Source organism: Astyanax mexicanus, chromosome 2, assembly GCF_023375975.1.
Source record: "Astyanax mexicanus isolate ESR-SI-001 chromosome 2, AstMex3_surface, whole genome shotgun sequence".
NCBI classification, from domain to species: Eukaryota; Metazoa; Chordata; class Actinopteri; order Characiformes; family Acestrorhamphidae; genus Astyanax; species Astyanax mexicanus.
In genome coordinates, this window is record NC_064409.1 from 632,674 (window position 1) to 646,547 (window position 13,874).

At 40.1% G+C, this 13,874-nt stretch overlaps 1 protein-coding gene across 1 annotated transcript in view; it reads left to right on the plus strand.

The window, feature by feature from the left end:
* Positions 1–13,874, plus strand: part of grm8a (glutamate receptor, metabotropic 8a) — a 330,011-nt gene that overhangs the window by 201,170 nt on the left and 114,967 nt on the right. The window contains exon 4 of the mRNA XM_022666576.2: positions 10,726–10,861. Coding sequence (XP_022522297.2) covers positions 10,726–10,861 — 136 coding nt within the window. The remainder of the gene's footprint in view (positions 1–10,725; positions 10,862–13,874) is intronic.

The window sequence follows — 13,874 nt, forward strand, 5'->3', positions numbered from 1 at the left end:
CCCTCTGACGCCGGCAGCTTGATGGCAAAGCTGCATGAGCTGGGGTTTGAACCGGCGACCTCCTGCTCATAGTGGCAGCGCTTTAGACCGCTGGACCACTCGGCGCCCTGCTCTTAAAACCTTTTAATTTTCCCTAAAATTACCAGTGCACCGGTGCTCCTTATGTATAAATTCTATCAGTCAGGTATTAAGGAGCAGTAAAGACACTCCACTGAAGTACAGAGTTATGCAGGGGTTTCAGTGAAGTTTCTCCAGCAGTATTAGCATTAGCCGCTAACCATGCTAAGCGCTAAATCTTTCACCGTTCAGAGGTGAGTATTATCGGCTTGTAGTCTGCTGCTAACCCCGCCTAGCACTGCTGGAGCAGCATTAGCTACAGCCGCAAACCATGCTAAATGCTAGCTCTTTTACTGTTTAGAGGCTAGCGATAAGCCGCTAATGCTAATGCTGCTGCACCCAGCTTTTGTGGAAATCTGTAAATCTAAGTTTACTGTAAATAAACAGAAGCTCTTTACTCAACCAAATAAACAGTTTTCAGGAGGAAAATGTTTTATTTTTTTAAACACTTAAAGTTGTTAACATATATGTTATTGCTGACTGACAGAAAATACAAAGATTAAAGTATACATTAATGTGGAATCACTATTTGGGAAACGACAGGCCACTGTTTCCCATTTTAATTTATTAGTTTTCACTGCTTATTAATGGTTTTAAAGTGTTTTGCAACATCAATTATAATCATTTAAAGACTCATTTATAAACTATTTAATTGGGATTAGTTGGACCTAATAAGTATAAAAACTGTTGTTTTTAAATAAAGCTTGCAATAAACGATGTCCACACATGATCACAGTAGTTTATGGCAACATTTTAAAATGATCCTTTTGGATCTGAAGGACCCAATTAGTTCAAAAACTACATTTTAGCTTTCTACAGTAAGTAATTAAACTAGTTTTAAGCATAAAATTTGATCATGGTCCTCATAAGAGGATGCAGGGTCTCAGGAGATTTAAATGTAACTAATAATTTTACAAAACAACTCTATTTAACTATAGCCCTATACTTATAATATACTTATACTTCTTATCCAGTTTATATCTCTCAGTTTTTAGGATAAAATTTTTACTCTTTGTATAAATAATAAAATTCCCCACTCCTGCCAGGTCTCGCTCTGACATCTTGTCTTGATGATCGTCTCCAGTTTCTCCTGAGATCTCAGACAGGATTGATCAGGGCTATCTCTGGCTCTGTGGACTGGGCTGAAGGTCACGCTGCCCTTGGTCCTGTAACTATCCCGCCGTGGAGACGGATTTACTTTCAGGACTTTCCTCATGAGCTCGACCCCGTCTGGCGTAGAGAAGAGCTGATATCAGCAAGAATCATCAAGCCCTCTCTAACAGAGAACACTATTGAGTTCCCTCATCTCTCAACTGGATTGGAATTCAGTTTCTAATTGGCTCGACTTCTGCTCTCTGTAACCAATTAGACGTTTGGAGCAGATGAGGCTTTATGGATTGTGGTTTGAGGCTGGGCAGGTGTTTCATGAGGCCGAGTAGAGCTTTAATCAGCTGTAAAAAATATAGTTTAAATTAACTGATTTACAGCACTAAACCTGAAAAGAGCCGTAAAAACAGTGCAGCTTGATTTAGGGCAGTGTGTCAGTGTGTCTTTGCTATCGTAACGATGGGAAAAGTACACCTTGCAAGTCTTGAAACTTTTGCTCGTCATTCCCTTTAAGAGTCAGGTGAGCTCTGACTTTGGTGGATTGCTATTGTAACGGTGCAGCTACCTGGACGTGTTCAACAAACTCTTCTCAGCAGAGGAAACTGAGCTGCTGGTTGACGCTGTGAAGGAGCTCCAGCAGCTCATTTACGGGAACAGCAATGTTATTTTATTTACTATTCTGTTTATTGTTGATGTAAAAGTTGGGTTTGTGGATTGTGTCTGCGTTGCTAAGATAGGACTGGCCATCTGACTGTTGACTGTTGTCAGGGTTGAAATGAGTCAGTGGCACACTGAATGTGTTTACTGTTACACCTAATTTCATATTCAGAAGCTCTGCTGCTGTTTAAACCAGACAGGAGGAAGATAGGAGTGAAATTTGCTGAATGAGTTGTAGTAGATTTGATTCTGGATCTCTCCAAATAATATTTTCTCCAAAAAATGATTACATTTGCTATTCTTATGGGGCTCTACCAAAACGATTACAAATCTATTAAACTAAGGTATTAAGAACTGGCAGGAGAAAGACAGCAGAGAGTTAAACCTAAAACAGACCTAAATACAGAGGGTCAGTATAGAGGTATATATACAGTATAGTCCAGAAATATCTCCAGAAGATGAAGAAACCAGAATGGAAATTTTTATTTCAACCGCAAGAAATATATTTGAGGAATGAATTCCTTTGAATCCTTTGAAATGGACGAGCTCACTGCTGCAAGCTACCCCCTCTTCAACTGAGTGAAGCACCTTCAAAAACATCACTGATAATGCTGATGAGGAGCCGGTTGGTGTGCAGTCGCTCCAGTAATCTGTTTTGGCCTTGTGGCCTTATTGGATTCAAACTGAATTCAGTCAGGGTTCTTTCACACCTACCTGGACTTTTTAGATTCAGGTCTAAGTCATAATTGCAAACGTAAAAAAAGGTTGCATTAAACAATATTTGGTTCTTTCCCCACGTTCTCTCCTACACGTGGCCCTGTGTGTTTTCCTCCCTTGTCTCCACCATTTTCTAACTCCGCCCCCTTGTTATCTAGCCCCAGATGTTTCCTGTTTCGTATTCCTGTTCCCCTTGTGTATTTATATCCCCTTTGTTTTAGTGTCCCTTGTCAGTTCTTGTACATGTTTATTGTCTGGTAGGTTGCTTTGTTTCTTGGTTTTTAGTTATGTGTTTATTCTTGTTTTGAGTTTAGTTTGTGTTTATTGTTTGTTTTCTTTGTTAATAAAAACTTACACTCAGGTTCACCTCCTCGCTTCTCTGTTGTCGTCATCCCTGGAACTATTGATTGTGAACAAAAAAAATTGAATTTAGTTATTTATTTATTTATTTATTTATTTTTTGTACTATGTAAAAGTTAGTTTTAGTTTTAGTTAGTTTTAGCTTTGTTTTTATTATTATTATTTTGTTATTTTAATCTTTATTTCTTTTTTTTTATCTGTTTTTTTTTGTTCTCAGTTTTTTTTAAATGATTAAACGTAATTATTTAAATGTTTTTGTGAATGATTGGCTACATTAAAAATTATGCTTGCCCGCAATGTACAGTACTTTCAAATCAAAATAAAGGTTGATTTATTTATAAGGGCGTCTGATAAATACAGTAAATGTAAATGTACATATCTGGATTTATTGAATCATGGTCCAGTTTGTTTGCAGTGTAAAAAAAAAAAATTCTAGACTTTTTAGATTTTATTTACATTTTTTTTTTTTTCAGATCAATGAAGAAGTGAAGCTTGCAGCAGTATGGGTACGAAAGATTTCGCTCGTGACTAACTGTGAGCTATAAGTGTAGATTATCCCTTTATATGCAAACATGAATAAAGGGAATCTGAGGTTCTGATTGGCTCCAGTAATCTGCTTTGGCCGTGTTGCCGGGTTGCAGCGTGAGAATGAGGAGGCAGGAGGCTGTGTGTAAAATGGTATTTATGAGCTTTTTATGTGATTTATCTGCACAGATTGTTGTTTTACAGACAGTATTGCGGTGTTGCTGTGGCACCGTATGGTGGTGAATATGTACCCTGTGCTAAGCAGCATTCAGTGTGTGTCAGTGTGTAGGAGGATTCGCACTGAATTGTAAGATTTTAGGTCTGTAAATGTGTGTGTGTGTGTGTGTGTGTATGTGTGTGTGTATGTGTGTGTGTATGTGTGTGTATAAGTGTGTGTGTGTAAGTGTGTGTGTGTGGGTGGATGGAACTGTGGTGGCGTGTTGAATAAACACGCTCCCAGCGCACGTGTGCCACGCTAAATTCTCCTACGTTGGCATCTGTTCATCATCAGCATCAGAAGCTAACCGGTCTCCTCAGAGCGGGCGCAGCCATTCGCCAGTTTCAGGAAAGAACTCAACCAACCACGACCCTCCATCTGCGCTTCCCACCCTCTTCATAAAAGATTAATCAGCTGGAGATACTCAATTCCCCTCCGTTCTGTTTGGTACCGTCTTCCAAGCTCGCTGATAGACGCCTCGTATCAGCTGCCCTGTTTAATGAGGTTGGGAAAATCCTGTTAAGGTGTACCGTATATTTCCTACTATAAGGTGCACTTAAATAAATGAAGCAAAGTTTACTAAAAGAAAGGATTGATTCAGTAAAAATAAATGAAGTAAAGTTTACTAAAAGAAAGGATTGACTGAAGTTCAGTTCTCTTATTTACTCTGTGTAACATTTAAGTCTTGAAACCGAGTTGAAGTTACTTAAATTTATCTGAAATTAAATGTACTTAAAAAAAGCAAAAGCAGAAAGTTGTGAAACTTTTTTAAAGTTAATTTTACCTATAATTTATTTCAGTGTACTTACTGCAGTTACTGCAGGAGATTTGCTCTCGTGAATGTCAAATTTGCCATAATAATATTTCTTTTAATCTGGGGATACTTTAGTAGTGGCAGCAGGGGCAGTTGCCACCCTATGCCACCCCAGTAAATCTGCCCACGGGTAATGCATTTTTCTCCGGGCCCACAAATACCTTGAAACAGGTCTACCCCGCCCTCTATCACATCCCGCTCTGATTGGACAGTGCTCTGTGGAGAGTGTGGAATAAATAGTGAGGGGTAAATCGAGGCGTATCTCACATCTGCTCAGTAATAAATGGTACAATAAGCAGTTGTAATGGCGGCGGTGCTGCTGGGTTCAGTGCCATTACCGCACTGAAACACGCGTTGTCGTACGAGCGCTAATGTGGGATGAATCAAAACTCCATTAAGCATATGTCTCATGACTCAAGAGCAAATGCATGTTTATGATATTCATTTCTTTCATTTAGTGCAGAACAGCAGCCGTGTGATCATCACGCCTTTCTGATTTACTGCTGCGTTACAGAGCTTCACAGGGACCAAACATTCCCAACAGACTCCTACCCATCCTCCCTTCCTTCTTCTGTCATCCTCCCATCCTCTCAGCATCCTCCCATCATCCTTCTATCCTCTCAGCATCCTCCCATCCTCTCGCATCCTCTCAGCATCCTCCTCCCATCCTCTCAGCATCCTCACATCCTCTCAGCATCCTCCTCCCATCCTCTCAGCATCCTCACATCCTCTCAGCATCCTCACATCCTCTCAGCATCCTCCCATCCTCTCAGCATCCTCACATCCTCTCAGCATCCTCACATCCTCTCAGCATCCTCCTCCCATCCTCTCAGCATCCTCCCATCCTCTCAGCATCCTCACATCCTCTCAGCATCCTCACATCCTCTCAGCATCCTCCTCACATCCTCTCAGCATCCTCCTCCCATCCTCTCAGCATCCTCACATCCTCAAAGCATCCTCCCATCTTCTCAGCATCCTCACATCCTCTCAGCATCCTCCTCCCATCCTCTCAGTATCCTCCCATCCTCTCAGCATCCTCACATCCTCTCAGCATCCTCACATCCTCTCAGCATCCTCACATCCTCTCAGCATCCTCACATCCTCTCAGCATCCTCCTCCCATCCTCTCAGCATCCTCCCATCCTCTCAGCATCCTCACATCCTCTCAGTATCCTCACATCCTCTCAGCATCCTCACATCCTCTCAGCATCCTCCTCCCATCCTCCCATCATCCTCACATCCTCCCATCATCCTCCCATCCTCTCAGCTGTTGGAGGAGTGTTTGTTTCTTTAATAAATGATCAGTAGTAAAGAGGTAGAGCCTCGGGCAGGCTGTGGACTCCTCAGACTGATCGTGTTCTGATCTGATCATTCAGTATTCATAATGCACAGGTAATCAATTCATTAAACATTAACAGGAAGGATGCTGTGCTCCCCTGTGCTGCTGAGAGAAGATGGATCATTTAATTAGGAAGGTGCATCAGACAAAACACTTAATTCATTTTCCTGAGGATGCAGCTGAGTCGAGTTACAGGAGGAGCTTATTGAAGGAAACACAGATCCTCAAACTTTCATCAACATTTATTTCCTTCCAAATACTTTCTATGATTATTAGACTTTATAAACATAATTTTAAGACATTATGATGCCTGCAAAAAGCTTAGAAATAATTAGATGATTAGAAATATCTATAAAAATGTATTAAAATGTATAGCAATATTCATAATGCATTATGAACTGTCTTTACAAAGCTGCCTTAAAAAGCATACTATATCTACATTTAACCACATATTATCTCTAAGTAAACTGACAGATGTCCATCGTGGGAATATATTAATAATTTCAGATATATGTAATATTTTAACCCAGATGTGTAACATATTACAAACACAGCTGATGATGCATTATAATCACAATTCATAATGCCTAATAAACATGTCAATAATGTGTTGTACATTGTTATAAATATGTTAACCCATGTTTATTACACCTTTTCAAAGCTCATGATGTTTGTTTTGATGTGTGCACCAGAAAGGGTCAGAATTCATGAATTTTTACATAGTATCTACATTTCCAACTCTGGTTTCCTTCCACAGCCCAAAAATGAATTTCAGTTGAATTGGATGCTCTATATTGCCCAGTGGGCAATAGAGTTTGTTTCCGGTTAAGTATAGGCTGTGTGTGATTGGCTGGTGCTTTTCAATGCTGTGTGAATGCTAAATATATTGTGTGTTAGTCTGGTTATGTGGAGTGTTGATTATAAAGTGAACTTTGGTTTCTTAAAAGGTGTTTTATACACTACCGGTCAAAAGTTTTAGAACACCCCTATGTTTTCCCTTTATGAAACAGATAGATCATTTAAATAGGATGCAGTTGGCTTGGGTTACTGGAGAGGTTTATAGAATTGAATAACATCAATAACCCTAAAATTTCCACATGAGTTATTGCAAGTTTTAGATGCATGTTAAAGATCCCAATCCCAAGTATCCATGCATTAGTTGGCCTTCATTTAGATGTCCAATATATCCATTAAAGTAGTTCGTTTTTTATTAGAAAATGCCTGATAGTCTGACTGTGTGATCCCTGATCTTCAACACTGTAAAACATCAGTACAGATCTGTGTTACTGAAGATTGAATCAGATTTAGATTTTTGAGTTAAACCCTTCCAGCACTGAGTTACAGTACTGTTTTTTATGTTTCAGCATGAAGTGCTGACAGTACCTACAGGCTACTGACTGCATCAGCTACCAGCAGGTGGGGCTGTCCTCTCAGTGCCATTCACTTCATATGAAAAGCCTTGCAGCTTCCCCTCCGCAACATGCTGCAATGCTGACGTCTGCCCGTGCAACCAGACCATGAGCTTTACACACAGCCGGAGTCTCCAGCAGGCTTTTGTAGTGAAGTCAGGCGACATTTTTACTAAAAAAGAGAAAAGAGGAAAAAAGAAAAGCTAATTTAATAGCATTAATATTTCTTGGATTTTAGGAGCACTTATGTTGTTTGTGTGGGTTTGTGCATCAGAACGGGTCATAATTTATGAATTATTAACCATATGGAACCTCAAAAACTATGACCAATGGGCAACAAGGCCTCAACCAGTAGTAATCTCCCAACATTTCTCCCAAATTCCAAATAAAAATTTTGTCATTTAGAGCATTTATTTACAGAAAATAAGAAATGGCTGTTCAGAAATGATTTGGTTTAATACATCTTGGCATGTTCTCCTCCACCAGTCTTACACACTGCTTTTGGGCAACCAGGGCATGAGCTTTACACACAGCCAGTGTCTCTAGTAGGCCTTGAAGTGAAGTCAGGCGACATTTTTACTGAAAAAGAGAAAAAGAGGAAAAAAGAAAAGCCCATTTGATCCTACAGCATTGATCTTTCTTGAATTTTAGGAGCACTTATGACGTTTGTGTGGGTTTGTGCACCAGAACAGGTCATAATTTTTGAATTATTAACCATATGGAACCTCAAAAACTATGACCAATGGGCGAAAATGCCTCAACCAGTAGTAATCTCCCAACATTCCTCCCAAATTCCAAGTAAAACTATTGTCATTTAAAGCTGTTCAGAAATTAATATTTGGTTTAATGCATCTTGGCATGTTTTCCTCCACCAGTCTTACACACTGCTTTTGGGCAACCAGGCCATGAGCTTTACATACAGCCGGAGTCTACAGCAGGATTTGTAGTGAAGTCAGGCGACATTTTTACTGAAAAAGAGAAAAATAGGATTAAAGAAAAGCTCATTTAAGCCCCTGCCAGTGTGAAAGGGCATAGCGAAACAATCCAGATTAAAGGAAATGTGAGGAGGATGTGATGTTTCTGAACAGCGCGAGAGCGGCGGGTGGCTAACAGTCTTTGTCTTTGATGCGTTTTCATGTTTTGCGCGTGTGAAAGCTTCGTTCCGAGTCTTTGCGGATCAAGAGAGACAGTCGGGGGGTTGAGAGAGAGCCGTGACGCTGCAATCAGACGCTGATCAAACACAGGGGACGTCCCGTCACTCGACCGGCGTTTAGAGCGATGCTCTGAGCGAGGGATGAATCGCTGAGAGAAATCAAAACATCCGCTGACCTAAATTAACATTCACGCTCGCCGCTCGACTGCTGTCACTCGCTCGTTCAACAGACATGACAGTGGAGTGTTGGGAGCGAGACTGTAGGAAGAAAATACCTTAAAGAGCCTAGAACCATATCTGTAAAGCCTCTGTTTTATATTTACATTTACTCCACTCTTTAAAAATATAAATAAATAAATAAATAAATCAGTCCTGTGTTTTAAAAAGGAGATTTTTTTCAGCAGTTAATAAAATAATATAAATGTTAGATAACCCAAACCCTCCCAGTCTGTTAGCAGAGCAGGACACTATCCAGAAGTCGTTTTTATTGCAGTATATTGTGATTTATTGCTGTAGTTGCGATTCATTGCTCTTGTATCACTGACCTCGTCTTTAACCCTTGTGTGGTGTTCGGGTCTGTGGGACCCGTTTTCATTTTTCATCAAATGATACTAAAAAAATATTTTTTCTAACTCAAACTCATTGGCATTGGCTCATTTTTTGTGAAAAACATATATCAAAACACATTTTCGATAAACACATACTGTACACCCCCCCCCCCTCCCCCCCACACACACACATTTATATTACATACAGTATGTTTGGCCAAGGGCTAATAAACATTGCTTCATTTGTAAATTTGAAACTAAACACATTTTCTACTCATATCTTGAGTTTAATTCATTTTCTTTTACGTTTTATTAAAAAACTAATAAAAAATAAAGAGTAGCACTTTTTAAAAGAAAAGTAACATAAGAAAGGTAAAGGGCAAATATTAACCATGTAAGCTGTTTATATTGCTTGTAATTTAGGTGAAGCGAGCATGTGTAAAGCATTTTAATGTAGAATTGCTTAATTTTGCTGAATTGAATACAAGTAACAAAGTAAACGGGGCGGCACGGTGGCGCGGTGGGTAGCACTTCCGCCTCACAGCAAGACGGCCTGAGTTCGATTCCCGGCTGGGGCGTCCCGGGTCTTTCTGTGTGGAGTTTGCACGTTCTCCCCGTGTCTGCGTGGGTTTCCTCCGGGTTCTCCGGTTTCCTCCCACAGGCCAAAGACGGCACGTTCAGGCTAATTGGAACTTGGTTGAAATTGCCCCTTAGGTGTGAGTGAGTGTGTGAGTGAGTGTGTGAGTGCATGTGTCTGTGTGTCTGTCTGTGTCTGTCTGCCCTCTGATGGATTGGCGGCCTGTCCAGGGTGTATCCTGCCTTCCGCCCGATGCCTGCTGGGATAGGCTCCAGCCCCCCCTGCGACCCTTCACGGATAAAGCGGTTGACAATGAGATGAGATGAACTAAGTAAACGAGTAACAAAAATATGAACACCACACAAGGGTTAAAGCTGGAGTTGTGCCTAATTCAGTACCCCCGCCAGGAAAAGCACCCTTTCTTGGGAGCCCATGTCTTCTTGACTTAACTTTTTTTTTTTTTACTTAGAAAATGGAAATACCCAATATCCTGTTCTAAGCTACGCTGACTCGTCACCTGCAGCCTCTCGCGAGAGGGGGTGCTTTTCATGGCGGGGGTGCAGATTTTAAAACTATTTCTGCTTTTATGTGATATCATTTTTTGTAGGGAGGACAAATCCACCTATTTCTGATAATATAATTCACATGATATACATGATAAATGCAGTAAAGAGCAGGGAAGAGTCTGGAGTGGTATCATGTGTCCCAGATTGGTGATTAGTCTCCAACGAGACATTAATTAGGGCTAATTGTCTTTTGTTGTTTGGACAGAATGTGTGAAGTAGGACGTTCCTGATTACACATATTGAGTCGTAGTGCTGAAGTTCAGGCAGATGATCATTAAACGGACAGTAACCGCGAGACGGTTCTGAACGAGGACAGTAATGGTGTAAAACTGCCCACAGGGGAGGACAGCCTGATATTATAGCCTATTTCAAATATGATAGACGACTCCGTCCGACTCAATATTGCCCGTCATGCTCTGTTTGTGTAATTTTAGTCTGTTAAGTTCAGGATGAATCGATTAGAGCGCAGCATTAAAACGCTGGACGAGGTGTTTAAATGATTAAGTTCAGTTTAAGCTGTTTTACCCTGTTTTCTCCTGTACTGAGAGAGAGTTCAATTCATCACCGTTTCATTGATTTCTCTCGTATTCTCTCTCTCTTTTTCTCTCTCTCTTTTATAGGTGGGGTGTGCATAGCTCAGTCGCTGAAGATCCCACGAGAGCCGAGACCAGGAGAATTCAATAAGATCATTGTTCGTCTGCTGGAGACTCCGAACGCCCGTGCCGTCATCATGTTTGCGAATGAAGACGACATCAGGTTCGCTCCTTTCTTCCTACATTTGCATTTACGGAGAATTTTGGTGTAAAATTTACTTTTGGTGCAGTACTAACCTTTGTTGAATAGCTCACCTCCGCTCTCCTGCAGCTTTCAAAAATCCAGCAATTGAGCGCCTTAGGGCATAATTTGCCCTGATAAATCGTTTTTGAACCGTTCTTCAGGCTCAAAGTAGCTCTAAACTTAATTTCTAGAATCCAGAGAGTCCTGACATTTGGCACGAAGCATTTACAACTTAAAACTGCACAAGAACTTTATTAAAAGACGCTGTTTACCACCTGTATCATAGCCTAACCTCTGAGTGTCGCAATCTTAAAGTAAAGTCATGATCAATACAGTGATGTCCTCTATAAATGGGGGTTTAAAGGAGCTAAAAGCTAAAAAGTCTAATTAAAAACAGTGACAAACTACTTGTTCTGAGCATTGCTTTAATTTAAGAAAGTAAAACAAGTATTTTACTAAAACAACAATAAAAAAAATGTACCTGTATATTTCCATTTTTCTGCAACAAATGTTTGCAGATTGGCTGGTTGGTAATCTGATGCTGGTTTTACAGCCAGAGCTGTAAACAACTGACTGAGTTTAAAAGCTTAAAACTGTCACGGGAGCCAACCACAGCACAGACAATTGCGAATACCAAACATACAATTTATTAAACAATAGGGTCAGGCTTATAAGAATAGTCAGGGACAGGCAGGGTCAGTAAATAATAACAAAATGTCAGCATAAACAGGGAAATCACAACAGGGCAAAAGGGCAAGGCAAAATGATCGTCAGAAATATAAAAATAGGTTGATACTGAAACAGCTAACAAAATAACAAAGGTCTAGGCAAAAAAGTAGTCGAGTAAACAAAAAGGGTCATGAACAAAAGGTCAAACAACAAAGGAAACAATAGGTAGAAGAGCTATGAAATAGATTCAGTATGAGACGAGCAGTGAGTGAAAGCAAAAGGTATTTATACTAGAGAGTACAGGTGTGAGCAATCTCAATAGCACGGTGAGCCGGAATGCCGATGCATCATGTGATCCAGAATGTCCGAAGGCTTGAGCACAGGTGCATCTTGGGAAATGGAGTCTTTTACGAGAGAACAAGAGTCAGTGACAGGACTGACAAAAACATATGTATATATATATATATATATATACATATGTCTGTGGTGTTGAAACATTAGATATAGTTCTGTGTTGAGGATATAAATACATACTTAAGTATAAAATAGACATTTATAAACTCTGATTTTGCTCAGTTGCTTCATATGAACCCATTCATTTTATCATGTTGGACTCACTTTAAGTGCGTATTCTCCTCTATAACAATTCAACAGTTTTCTGTCTTGGCATTTCTAGTGCTTGTGTGAGTTTATTTCAGGTGTGTTTTCATGACGAAACAATTTCCTAGAGAGCAGCCAGGTGCATCAGTGATCTCTGACGGTGAAAAATCGTGTAATTCGTGACCCCGTGTCGCTGATTAGTCATGTAGTGTGAAAGTCACAACAACTGATGACTCAAAAAGATGTATAGCGTAAACCTGGAATGAGCTGAGTAAACAGAGATGTTTACTTCAGCCTAAAAAATAGAGCGAAAGCACTATCGAGAAGAATAGAGAGGGATAGAGAGGAGTGCAGGTAAAAGGTGGAAAACAGTGGAAAAAGCCTGTTTGGGTTTTTAAGAAAGAGAGAAAGAGAGAAAGTGATGGAGAGAGATGGAGAGATTGGAAAAGACAGAATTGCATGGAGAGCAGAAGAATGATATGAACAGATAAAGAAAGTGAAGTAGAAAAAAAATAAGAGCTAACAATGCCTCCATTAATGCTGCACCTCTCTCCTGGAGAGCCCCGTCTCCTCAGGGCCATTACTCAACTCCCCTCTTTATCTAAATGGCCACTTGTTCTGTATCTATCGGTGAGGAGCGCACCTGAGCTCAGAGTCAGGAAACATCAGGGGAAGAATTGAGGACTACCTGTAGCTGGAGCAGAGCAATGTTCGATTTTGGATTAATTTTCAACTTGAATTTATTGTATTAATAACCCCTTCATTAAAGTATATCCTACTAGCTAGCTAATCTTAGTGATGCACTAGCTAAAATACTAATGTTATCAGGGAGAGAACTAAAGCTACACCGAGCTAGCTGATCTTAGCGATGAGCTGTTTGCGGGCAAATTGTGAATGTTTTTTTTTTTTTTTCACATATTATAATAAAAATGAATAGAATTTGATTCAGTTCATGACTTCATGTGGTGACTTCTGAATAAGTTTTAGAAGAAACTAAGAGAGATAAGGCATAATTTTAATAAATAGAGAAGATACTTTAATGTTTTTATTTTTAAATCTTAATCTGGTCTCGGTCTTGGACTTGGTCTTGTTTTTTTCGGGGTCTCGTTCTTGACTCGACTACAGAACTAAGTTAAAATATCAACTCAAGCTTTTTACGCTTTAAGTAAAAGTGTAAAAGTTCTGGTTTCAAAACTACTTAAAGTATAAAAGTAAACGTAGTGTATCTACCTCCCTACCTACCAAACTATCTACCTCCCTACCTACCAAACTATCTACCTCCCTACCTACCAAACTATCTACCTCCCTACCTACCAAACTATCTACCTCCCTACCTACCAAACTATCTACCTCCCTACCTACCAAACTATCTACCTCCCTACCTACCAAACTATCTACCTCCCTACCTACCAAACTATCTACCTCCCTACCTACCAAACTATCTACCTCCCTACCTACCAAACTATCTACCTCCCTACCTACCAAACTATCTACCTCCCTACCTACCAAACTATCTACCTCCCTACCTACCAAACTATCTACCTCCCTACCTACCAAACTATCTACCTACTTACCTACCAACCTACCCCCTTAGCTTCCTACTTACCTACCTACCTCTCTACCAGTGGCGGATGCTGGTCTTTCAAGGAGGGGAGGCTCAATTTCGGCCTACATCTTAACATATGTCGTTTTATTTATACAAAACAATCTACTCTCCCTGAAA